Source organism: Portunus trituberculatus, chromosome 17, assembly GCF_017591435.1.
Source record: "Portunus trituberculatus isolate SZX2019 chromosome 17, ASM1759143v1, whole genome shotgun sequence".
Taxonomy (NCBI): Eukaryota; Metazoa; Arthropoda; class Malacostraca; order Decapoda; family Portunidae; genus Portunus; species Portunus trituberculatus.
Window position 1 is genome coordinate 27,132,525 of NC_059271.1, and position 12,500 is coordinate 27,145,024.

The 12,500-nt window shown below is 40.1% G+C and overlaps 2 protein-coding genes across 5 annotated transcripts in view; both read right to left on the reverse strand.

Moving 5' to 3' along the window:
* Positions 1–913, reverse strand: part of LOC123504998 — a 253,154-nt gene extending 252,241 nt beyond the window's left edge. Inside the window, exon 1 of the mRNA XM_045256000.1 lies at positions 628–913. The gene's annotated coding sequence lies outside the window, so the exon portion shown is untranslated. The remainder of the gene's footprint in view (positions 1–627) is intronic.
* Positions 914–2,584: 1,671 nt separating this feature from the next.
* The window catches only part of LOC123505056, a 45,347-nt gene continuing 35,431 nt past the window's right edge, over positions 2,585–12,500 (reverse strand). For all 4 annotated transcript variants that reach the window (XM_045256083.1, XM_045256084.1, XM_045256082.1 and 1 more), the window contains exons 4-7: positions 7,762–7,891; positions 7,106–7,176; positions 6,392–6,434; positions 2,585–5,933 (exon numbers count right to left, since the gene is read on the reverse strand). In XM_045256083.1, coding sequence (XP_045112018.1) covers positions 4,562–5,933; positions 6,392–6,434; positions 7,106–7,176; positions 7,762–7,891 — 1,616 coding nt within the window. In that variant the 3' untranslated portion in view covers positions 2,585–4,561. The remainder of the gene's footprint in view (positions 5,934–6,391; positions 6,435–7,105; positions 7,177–7,761; positions 7,892–12,500) is intronic.

Genomic DNA, 12,500 nt, shown 5'->3' on the forward strand with positions numbered 1-12,500 from the left:
AGTAGAACCATATACATATATATATATATATATATATATATATATATATATATATATATATATATATATATATATATATATATATATATATAATATATAACACAAAAATATGATTAATGAGTTTCTATGGAAACTATTTGAGGAAGGTTATGCTATTAGAAAATATCTTATGAGCAAATGTGTTTGATGCTTTGGTTTAATGGCGATCGAGGCCTTATCATTGTGTTATGGTAGGCCAGAATCGTCTCCACATTCCCTAAACATTTTAACACACAATGGTCTGCCCATCCAGCCAACTCTGCCAAAACACCAGTTCTTCTTAAATTGATTTACTCCACACATACACCTTTTTTTTTTTTTTTTTTTTTTGCTTTTCTCCGCTACCAGTATGCTCCATGTTTTAACACTGTACATCAGTGAGCACCAATGTCACGTAAATGTTAACAACAGTTTTTAATCTCTCAAACATCATAGCATATAGTAGCTTCCTAACTTGGACGAATATCCATGTTAATTTTCAATAATGTAAATGAATGAGAGAAAACGTAGTTGAGGAGTGTGTAACGGTGATGGTAGCTGCAGCCTATCGCATCTGCAGACAACTGACAGCAGAAAATTTGAACTTACTGTAGTGATGAAGTGGTAAACACTCTCCCATCCTCCTCGTATCTCCTACTTTGTTCTCTTGACCCTGAAAATTATATGGACGTCGAAGGGAACGAGAACGTTGGCTAAGATGTACAACCGTTTCCTCGACAACACTCACAACAACAACGCCAACGTGACTAACAACACTGCTTCACATAGAAAGTGACTCGAGAGACCGCAGCTCCAAAGCTTCAAACTGTTACTTGTCAGTCTCGGCGTGTAAGTATTTAGATTAGAAATATTCTCATCTATCGCCAGCAAACATGTCACAAACACCAGAGAAGTTCATTTACTACTGTTACTATAAAAAAAAATGCTTATAATTTGCTCTCAAAGATGTGCATGTGAATTGCGTATTGAAGATAATTCATGTGAAAAGCTGGCAGTCTATGATGTCCATCCGCCTGAAACCCAGCGGTAGTGAGCTGCCAGGCGTACGACTCTTGATGCTGCTTGCCAGCAGCTTACGTCTAGCAGGGGATAGCAGTCAAGGCTTCATGAGTCTGATTATACAGCGGAGCAATAGCTACCAAGTCAGAGAGAGAGAGAGAGAACAAGGAACATTACTCCTATATGAAGGACGCAGCAACTCTTAGCTATATGTTTAAGCGTTTCGTTGAAGATAAAGCGATGTGCGACAATCAATTTTTGCCTGAATTGAAAGTGGGTGCCTTTGATCCTCGAGACCAAGGAATATGTAGATGTAGAATCCTTTCTCTAGACAGTAAAACAACTGCTATTTAGTCAGAGAAGAAAGTGTGGTCCTTCATTTACTGTCTCTCTCTCTCTCTCTCTCTCTCTCGTGATGTCTACATGTTAGCTTACATGCTCAAGACTAGTTTCAACCTTTTTTCTTTTACCTCTTTTTACTGTCGATTATGAATGAACTTAATCAAACGGATGCTTCATTGAATACGACACAGAGCAAAGCAGCAAATAGACATCAACATTATCTGGTAACTGTATGATGGTGGGATCAGATGGTAGAAAATAAGAGACAGGGCAGTCCCTCATCATCCACTAGACATCTCCGACTGCTTACACCAAGCAACACAGTTAACAGACACTTGAGCATGTGGTCACTGCTCAAGCTCTATTTTTTTTTTTTTTTTATCATATCTTAGAAGTCACAAGACGCTATTTAACACCAAAATTTATCCTAATTTACACAAATTGTTTATATTGCATATCGGGTAATGTATAGTTTCATAATAATGAACTCTCTCCAGTTACCAGTCTTCCCAGCCCTCCGCTTCCGGGAACTTTCGCTGCTCGTTAAGGGCGCTGTTCAGGTTGAGTTCCTCCACACGACATGCCTTCGCGTTCATTGAACTGTATTTGTCATGTCACGTTCCATTCTATCACTCGTAATATTTCAGTGTTTTTCTTACAGAATGAAAGCATTTTTTTTTTTTTCTCACAAAATTCCACAGATGTAAGTCTCCTGTCAGGTCATTTTTCCGCAAACTTGTGGAGAAAAAATATTACGAATTACGATGTGACAACACTTCAGCGAGGCAAGTACTGCGTCACCTCACACTCGGCAAAAATTCCAGACATTGATATTGTTCTTAACATTCCAACGATTTAAACTAATTAGCACTTCAAAAAACATTTCAGCAGTACCAAAAAGATGTGTGAAATATCACTGACCAGTATATTGTAGAGCGAACTTCAAGGTCGATCAGTTTAAGATGTAGGAGTGCTCCAGATGATGCAATGCAATGAAGCTCTAATTATGATGTATTAAAAAAAAAGAAACCGTGACTAAGTTGGTTAATAGCTGACTAATTCATTTTCTTTACTAGTATATCAAAGAAAATCTTATCACATGCAACTATGTAATATTTGTTCACCTGTTCACGTGTACACCCACTGTGAGGAGACTGGCGGCGTCCATCCTTCTGCCTCGACGGAGGAAACAAAAAAGACTGGCTGCTTGTTATAATGTAATTTTGTCATAGAGGTGCAGCGATCTCCGGCTGCGACTTAGATTATGATACAAACATCAACCATCAACAATGGAAATATTCATAATACAGACATGGTTTAACTTTCATCAATGAGTATTATATCGTCTTGATACGCCACACAGGTCAGTAAAAAAAATAACAAATAAATAAGTCGAATGATAATCGGGCGGCGGCCTCTGACGGCGAACATTTCAAGTGGAAGCAGCTAATGTCGGGCGTCAGGTGCCGCCGGCAACTAATGGTCACCTTCGCCTGAAACAATTCGATACATCTTGGTCGGGAGGACTTTGAAAAGTATTCTCCGCGCACCCAACCACTTCCACGCGGCCCCCACCACACCTATGATCTAACTGCAAATGTCTGTCAGTCCCATCGATACTTTGTTATATTTGGAGACTATAACTAACCACATTAACAAACGTATTGGTCGGAATATTGCGTATCCTTTATAGAATTTTCAATTTAATCACATCTGCACATTTCCTAGCTCAAAACTTACCGAGGTAGTCATTTCCAAGCAACTCATGTCTATGACTTGATGGATGGATCTCAAGTATAAATTATATTACTTTGTGTTACTGTGCCGTCTAGCACTTGAAGATGAAACTACACAGTTGAATATTTTTCTTGAATGACAGAGAACAATTAATAATGACAATATAAATTACAACATATATTAATGTGCATTGCAAACCGCTTCAGAAAACGGTAGGTGGGGCCGAGGCGGGAGGGCGCGTGTTAGGGACAGAGAATACTAGCCAAGGTCCAGCAGCTGTACATACCCGAGCAGCTGGGGCTCACAGCGCCTGGGGTAAGTCCGCCCCTAAAGAGGAAAGTTAAGTGGTAAAACCCTGGACTCTTTCCCTCCTTACTCAAGCAATGGACATCCGGGAAGCAGGAATGGCCAAGGAGGACCAGGAATATATGTATGTGTGTATTTATATATATTAACATTCAGACAACTTCTTTTCGCCTTAACGTTATGACCAAGATTTAGTGAAAATATATATGCACTCTTTTATCCTAGTTAGCACGTTATATAAAACTGGTCAAACTGTTGGCAAGGGATAGAGATTGTGTGTGTGTGTGTGTGTGTGTGTGTGTGTGTGTGTGTGTGTGTGTGTGTGTGTGTGTGTGTAGATTAGTTAAAATCATTAGGAAGGCTAATAAGAAGTTACGTGGGTGAAGCAGAGGACAGAAGTTGACAAGTTCCTATGTACGTGCGTAGACTGGTTGATTGACTATGGTAATTCGAGTTTGCAGGAAAAATTGATACTTAGATGCATTAGCATTCAGATGTGTAATATGTGAATAAATCATCGTACAACAATTACGTTCATGAATGAATGCTGTTGATGCACTTGATAACATGGATATTAATAGAAATCGGGCAAAAAAGTTAGATAAAAAAATTGAAATATAGTAAAATGACAAAATCATAATATGAAAAAGTTGTGTGTGTGTGTGTGTGTGTGTGTGTGTGTGTGTGTGTGTGTGTGTGTGTGTGTGTGTGTGTGTGTGTGTGTGTGTGTGTGTGTGTGTGTGTGTGTGTGTGAGGAATAAGATGAGAAGATTTGACCACTGATTTATAACAGAAATATTTATCCTATCATCAAAGAAAGAAACAGAGAGGAAAAAACTCGTTGGAACACTGGGAGCGTCACGCTCCCTGCCGGGCCTGGCACCGTAGCTGGTGGTGATGCAAGTTTCTCCTGGCTTCATTTCACTTCTTCATGAATAAAAACTAGGAACCATTTACACTATACATTTACTGGAAGATGTGTTTTTTTTTTTCATTTCTACAATGACAAAACAAAAGGTTATAGTGTAAAATCTAAGATTGAGTCTTTCACAGACAATATGTTACAAAGTGAAGCTTAACACCATAAAATCCATCACAGCACTCATGTCCCAGGGCCGCCTGGTGCCGGGCGACGCTGTCAGACCAGAGTGCTCCGCATATCGTCCCGGCCCGCCACACCCTGCTGCTGGTCCTGACCGCCATCCTCCCTTCCTTCGGCAACATCAGAGAGAGGAAGCACAACCTTGTCTGTCTGGCACTGACTTTCTCCTCTGTCTATGGAATTAGGTGCTGACAATCTACACACACCCATACACGCACCCTCCTCACCACATGCAGTTCTCGAGCACTGCGCCACCCTCTTTACTGGACTGTCCGAGTCTATCCTGTTGGTTCTAATCGGCAGAGACACAGTGGCCCTCACCGGGTAGTGGCACTCCCGGGAAGACACTGACCAGTCTGTCTCGCTGCCGTTGAGAAAAGTGTCGCCGTCCGACTCACTTTTAGTACTCGTGTCGCCACCGATGCACTTGTCACTACAGCTACTCGAACTCATCTCAGTACCATGTTCGTTCACGATGTGGACATCACACTCCATAACACCGTTATGGAACTCCTGTGATGTTGATGCACTTCTCGGTTGACCTCTAGGTCTACCGTCCGGTCCGTCGTGAACGTGAGAAATACTTCTAGAAAAGCTTTTACTTCTTAACTTGAAAGATTCTCCGTGACGCTTCTTGCCCGTGAAAGAGGTGGCCCGCCGGCTCATGGTGTACTTGACGGAGTGCGAGCGACGCGGCGAGAATCGCGGCATCAACTCGCGATCAATGTAGTCAATGTCGTACTTGAGAGGAGGGGGTTTGAGTGCATTTTCTTCTTCTTTCACCTGAGGATGACCATAGTTTGCTTTGGCTGATGAGCGTTGCTGGTGGCCTCGATTCTTCCCATAGTTGACTTTGACAGGGCTGGAATGGCGCCGCTTTATGGCACCATCGAGCTTCTTGAGGGCCAACTGGACCCCCGTAGGAGACTTCGTCGACGACTTAGGCGAAAGCGTGAAACAAGTGCCAAGAGTTCCATTTTCGCTGTCCTCCATCTGATCTTCCCCTTCCTCGACCTCTAAACACACACCTTCTACTTCAATGGCGTCTAAATCAAGCTCGAGGTCATCCTCATCGTTCTCCATGTCCTCCTCGTCCTCATCAAATTCATCAAGCTGTTCATCATCGCTGACCTCCAGCATCACGTCCTCGCAGAGTTCCAGCTCCTCGGCGACCTGGTCAAGATGCTGGGATCTGAAGGGCGAGGTCTTGTTAGGGGAAATAGCAGCCAGCGGTTGGCTGACGGCACCCATGTACCTGAAGGCCCTGAAGGAGGCTGGTGGCGTGGTCTCCTCTGGAATAACCAGCTCCTCAGGGGTGGTCAGCAGGTCAGATGCCGTCACCTCGGCATCGAACTCTGACTTTTCCTCCACCACGGTGTCCAGGTCGATCTCGGGCATGGGTTTGAACCTTGAGAGAGAGAGAGAGAGAGAGAGAGAGAGAGAGAGAGATATATATATATATATATATATATATATATATATATATATATATATATATATATATATATATATATATATATATATATATATATATATATATATATATATATATATATATATATATATATATATATATATATATATATATATATATATATATATATATATATATATATATATATATATATATATATATATATATATATATATATATTTAATACCAACTTTTAGAATATATTACACAATTAATAAAATTTTCATAACAAACTGATTTATAACAGTCACTAAATCAAGAATGAATATACTCGTGTAAAAAGGGATATATAATGATTAACTCTCTCTCTCTCTCTCTCTCTCTCTCTCTCTCTCTCTCTCTCTCTCTCTCTCTCTCTCTCTCTCTCTCTCTCTCTCTCTCTCTCTCCGTACCTTACAAGGGCTTTCTTCCTCTTCTTCAAGCGATGAGCTTTACCTTCAAGAAAAACGAATTAAATAAAAAATCAGATTGAGCTCATGAATTAATGTTTCATCAACACACGTAGGTCATTGTTATCATTATTGATTTTATCCTCCCTCCTCCTCCTCCTCCTCTTCATTATCATCATCATCATTGTCATCATCATTCCCTGGCATGTACCTGCAAGATTGTGAAGTGCTGAAATGAACTAGTGGAAGACGACTTTTATTTTTATCCTCTTTGAACAGGAAGAATATTATTTTTTTCGCGCGGGCGTGTGTGTGTGTATGTTTCACTGTTTGATCTGCTGCAGTCTCTGACGGGACAGCCAGACGTTACCCTACGGAACGAGCTCAGAGCTCATTATTCACTGCTAGGTGAACAGGGGCTACACGTGAAAGGAGACACACCCAAATATCTCTACCCGGCCGAGGAATTGAACCCCGGTCCTCTGGCTTGTGAAGCCAGCGCTCTAACCACTGAGCTACCGGGTCGCTAACATGGAGATTTACATCATTCATTAATTACGTACATTTGGTCATTGTTGTTATGAGCACAGGACTGAGAAGATCCTTGCATGAGCTTTATTTCTCTCACGGATCCTTTGAAGTTAGTCAGACACTCATCCCGGTACAGCCTGAGACCTTTCATTAGTCAAATACTTTCCTGTTTTAGTTCTTACATACCGTTTGTACATCGGCTGGCCAAGATGGATGACCCGGAGGTGAGCTCGAGCGCCGATGCCGAAGACTCCACGCTGAGGCCAGAAAAGAATGCATTAATTGTTGGTAAAGCGATGGTAGCAGTTGGAAGTGGAGTGTTAAAGTGAGCGTGATGAGGCAGGTGGAGTGAGTGATGGCTGGGAAAAGGAATGTGGTGTGTGGCGTGAAGCAGAGAGATAGAGAGAAGGGGGAAGAGAGAGAGAGAGAGAGAGAGAGAGAGAGAGAGAGAGAGAGAGAGAGAGAGAGAGAGACTAGAGTAGTAGTAGTAGTGGTGTAGTACAGTAGTAGTAGTAGTAGTAGTAGTAGTAGTAGTAGTAGTAGTAGTGGTAGTAGTAGTAACAGTGGTGGTGGTAGTAGTAGTGGTGGTAGTAGTAGTAGTAGTAGTAGTAGTAGTGCAGTGGTGGCAGTAGTAGCAGTAGCAGTAGTAGTAGTAGTAGTAGTAGTAGTAGTAGTAGTAGTAGTAGTAGTAGTAGTAGCAGTAGTAGTAGTAGTAGTAGTAGTAGTAGTAGTAGTAGTAGTAGTAGTAGTAGTAGTAGTGTGTGTGTGTGTGTGTGTAATGGAGAATGAAACATTTTGAGCACATCATTAATTGCAGTGCACAACCTCAGGAAGAGTCTCACCTGTGTGCATTCTTGGCGTTGATACGTGCTCGCCTCGCCCGATACCTGAGGGCACAGATCACCAGCATCACCAGGACGGGGAAGCCGATGATGCAGGTGATGATGGGTACCACCACTACCCGTGGGGCGACTGCGGAAACAAAACTGCCATTACTTTCTTGTCTTTATTTCTTTTCTCTTTCCTTTTCCTCCTGATGCCAAGGCAGCTTTTTTTCTTTGTTTTCTTTCTTGCATCTCCCTGCCAAAATTTATGTTGTTTTTCAGGTGTAACTGAGACTGGAAAGGTGTTAAAAAAAAAAAAAGTTGAAAGTGGGGCAATTAATCGCTGCTCTCCAAAAGAATAAAGAAAAAAAAAGATAAATAAATAAATAAAATAGAAATGATGCAACTCATACTCAAGTTACGCATGTTGCTTTTTGACGGCATCCAATTACATTTTGTCGGACGAAACATTTGATATGTGTCGATGTTTTTCACGTCAGATACTCCTCGTTCTCGTGACGTAACTTAATATTATTGTAACGTTTTCCATTCACCCATTCAACAATACATACTAGTGCGCTTCTTCCTTTGCAGTATATATATAACTTCTTTTTTTTTTCAAACGCCAAACATTGTCTTTTTTTCATTGACCTATTCCTTTACTATATTTCTATTGGCTTCCTTACTTTATGCATCCGCTGTCATGTAATAAATCCTTTTCTGTCTCTTTGTGTTCACCTTCATCCAATAATCTCTTTCCTGTCTTTCTATGTTCACTTTCCTACAAGGCAAGTATTATTCTCTTCCTTTCTATCTATTTGTCGAAAGAGTAACAGTCATACTCATAACAATGCACACTCGTCACACTCGTCACTCTAGGCACGCATCTTGAACCGACACGCCAATGACAGTGTTAATCTATTTTTTAAGTTGGACATGCTGCATGAACTCTTCACTAATCAAGCTTCAATATCATCTTTAATTCATTGTTCTCTTTACTTCCTCCTCTTCTCCGTCGTCCCTCTGCTCTACACAAGTATTTATGGCCACCAGTGAAATACAACGAAAAATATAAACCAATTAGTTCTACCTTCTTACATTTCCTTTTTATTCTTCTCTTCTATACTTTCAGCTCCTCTTCTTCCTCCTCCTCCTTCTCCTCTTCTCTTCCTACTCTCCTTCTCCTTCTCTTCTTCTTCTTCTGACTTACATTCCTTATCACTTCCACGCAAATGTAACGAGGAATAAAATGCTGTTCCCAGGAGCCTGAAAAGAGGGCACAATATCATGAAAGACCCATTTTGACGATGTTTATAGCGACGTTCTCCTCGCTGCCGGAAAGCCCACGCGTATTGGAAAGTGGTTTTGACTGATCACAATAATTTAGATCTTTTACCAGAGTGCGCTTCGTGTGTGTGTGTGTGTGTGTGTGTGTGTGTGTGTGTGTGTGTGTAAGGGTGGAGATTGCTAGGGTGATTGAGAGAGAGAGAGAGAGAGAGAGAGAGAGAGAGAGAGAGAGAGAGAGAGAGAGAGAGAGGCACTGCAGGAGAAAGATGACCAAAGACAAAAAGAATGACTATGAAAAGGATTAAAAGGATAAAAAGAAAGGAAAGGAAGGGAGGAAGGAAAGAAGGAAGGGGGAGAAGGATGGAGAAGGTAGATGAAAACAGAGAAGAAAACATAAGAGCATAATGAAAAGGAATGAAGTACAACAGATGAGATTAAAGATAATTAAGAGAAGAGGAGTGAGAGCATGAAAAAAAAGAGGAAGAAATAGTGAAGCATTGTAATAAAGAGGAAGAAAGAGAGGAAGCAATGAGAGCCAATGAAAGATTGTAAGAGTTTATGTAGCGAAGAGAACAGGCAGAAGTGAGGCAGGGTTGTATGAAGGTGGCGGGCAGAAGGTGGTGGTTTAAGAGCGCGCGACTCTGGAAAATTAAATCCGCCTTATTAGCATACATGAATAATAAACACGAAACCAGGATGTACGTAGTTAAGAATATAATATCAAAACTGCAGACCAAAACCTCGAAATGTTATTGCAAACCATTACAATATTATGGAAAACAGGACTTGGTGGCCACGGTAATGTACAGTCACGGCGAGGAATCTAATAATAAGTAGCCCATATTCAGTATCTTCCTCATTGGAAATTCCCTTCATCTGGTAACAGTTGCTCAGATGTTAGGAATCGCAAGGAGACTGTCAGAGAGGAAGACTTATGAATGAAGGAAAAAAATGCACAAAATACTTAAAGAATAGTAAATACGGCACATTACTCGATATAATATTGCATGGGAATAGAAACCGGCTCCTCCATGCTCTAATTTCATAGCATTAACAGAATCCCTTAAAAACTAAACAAGAGGGAAACAATAAAAAACTCGAGTAACCTTCTTTAAGGAAAAAACATTTAGCACATTTAACGTCACTTATACATGAAATCATTAATAGGGAGGGAGGTGTATAGGAGGCAAGTTTAAGTCAAAGGAGTTAGAGAGTAGGATGTGTTAGAGACCGGAAACACGAAGGACGATAAGTAGATACATGCATGCTTACATTACATACATACCTGTACACGCATACATACATAGTTACACACACACACACACACACACACACACACACAGAGAGAGAGAGAGAGAGAGAGAGAGAGAGAGAGAGAGAGACTAAGGCGTGAAAACACATGGTAAGAGGAGAAAGAAACATCGAGCGAGGGAAGTGACAGACAGACCGACTGTGTTAGGTCACTACTCTTGGACATGACATCAACATCCATGCTACGGTTTGTTTAATTCACGAGGTGCAGCCCTTGGTAGTAATGTTAATTCCTAAAGCTACCAAGATTTATTACAATTTCAGTTGAGTATTCTGATGAATGAAATTACCAGAACTGTTTTCCGTTTTTGCTCAGTGAAAGTAATAAATTTGTTGAATAGTTTGTAGTTTCAACATTTTCTAAATAGATTGAAGATTGTTTAAAGAGTCCGGGCTTAAAAAAAGTAGACACATAAAAAGAAAAAAAAGAAACCTACTGATTTAACATATGAGGCCCTCCATAAGAGAAAGAAAAATATAAATTCCCAATAAACACATACCCAGACCGCGAAAAGAAATAGAGAACCAAATAAACAATTTAAAACAAGGAACATCACTGAGTTATAACAAAAGACGAAGGGAGATATGGTTCTTTAGATAACAAAAAACAAGTTCCAAGAAATGGGGAATTCTACGTGATTAAAGGGAGGGTATTTAAATGGAGGGGCGGCATCTAAAAGTCAACCATGCCATACTCTTTAATCAGTTCCTTCCTCAAGCTGCACGATTTTCTTTTGCTCACACGGCTTCACGTCTTCTGTCTCGGGCTTCATGGTGTTTTTGTGTCATTTGTGACACAGAAAATATCTTGAAATATTTTTTCACAGAGTTACTTTATACAAAAGTTATCCAGTAATTCATGAAATCCCTCATCTCCACTGCCCTTCTCTATATTACTCGTATGGCACACCATTTACTTATCAATTCTTTCCTCCATCATAGTTATCCATTACTGTAACTTTACTATCCAGACCTCATACATCAGTTAAACTTTTCCATAACGTTTACCACAAGAAAAATGCGTCCCAGACGATCTGCCTGGTTAATATTCTTGTGAAAAGCTGCAATACCTTTATGAAATTATATAGTTGCCACTAGAAGCAACATTTTTATCTATTTACTTAGATTAATAGGCTGGGGCAAGACTATGAAATATAAGAGAAAGAAATAAGAAAGAATTTTCATTAAAAAAACTTAATTTTCGGAGAGCACCGATATAGGAAAACAGTCGTTGTCACAAGTAACTAATGAGATTAATGATCAAGTCGTTCACTTCCCCTTTTCTCGAGTTCTCCATTGGCTGAACGTGTGTCCTTTGTCCTAGCAGCAGTGTTCTCGTGGGGCTGAGTCATTACATATCATTATGTTGCAGCTTGGTGACACGTGATTTACGGCGTGTTTAACATTCAGCGGTAAGCTCCTGCTTGAGATTCACAAATAGACGCTGGAGATTTGGAATAAAGGCAGAGATATTGATGTAACAGGACTATATAATTGAGTTTGCTGGATAAGAGAGAGAGAGAGAGAGAGAGAGAGAGAGAGAGAGAGAGATTGGTAAAGGTAGTGAACATGAAATTCCCCGTCGACTATTTCAATACACAGCAATATCTTCAGGCCTCAAGATCTAATAACCTTTATCAGGATGTGAGGCAGTGACTGTAGAAAGCTTTCATTTATACCTTCTTTATAAAATAATTGTTTACTATGAAGCTCCCATTAATCCCAGAAATTAAAAGAATGTAAAGAATTCATATGAAATCGTCGGTAACAAATTAAACTAACAGCTTTCTTTTACTTTCAATACTTTTCTATCAATTATTATCACCTTTTTTCTGGACATCAGACGCAGATTCACTTGTTTTCTTACTTCCTGTGTGCTGATGTCAATATGAGATCAAAGGAAAGCCATCAGCAACGTCACTAAGTATTCTCTCTCTCTCTCTCTCTCTCTCTCTCTCTCTCTCTCTCTCTCTCTCTCTCTCTCTCTCTCTCTCTCTCTCTCTCTCTCTCTATATATATATATATATATATATATATATATATATATATATATATATATATATATATATATATATATATATATATATTTCCTGTGGGAATAGTTTCTTTATGGAAGTGGGATGCTCGCACCCTGATGAGCAAAAACCACAGTAATTAAT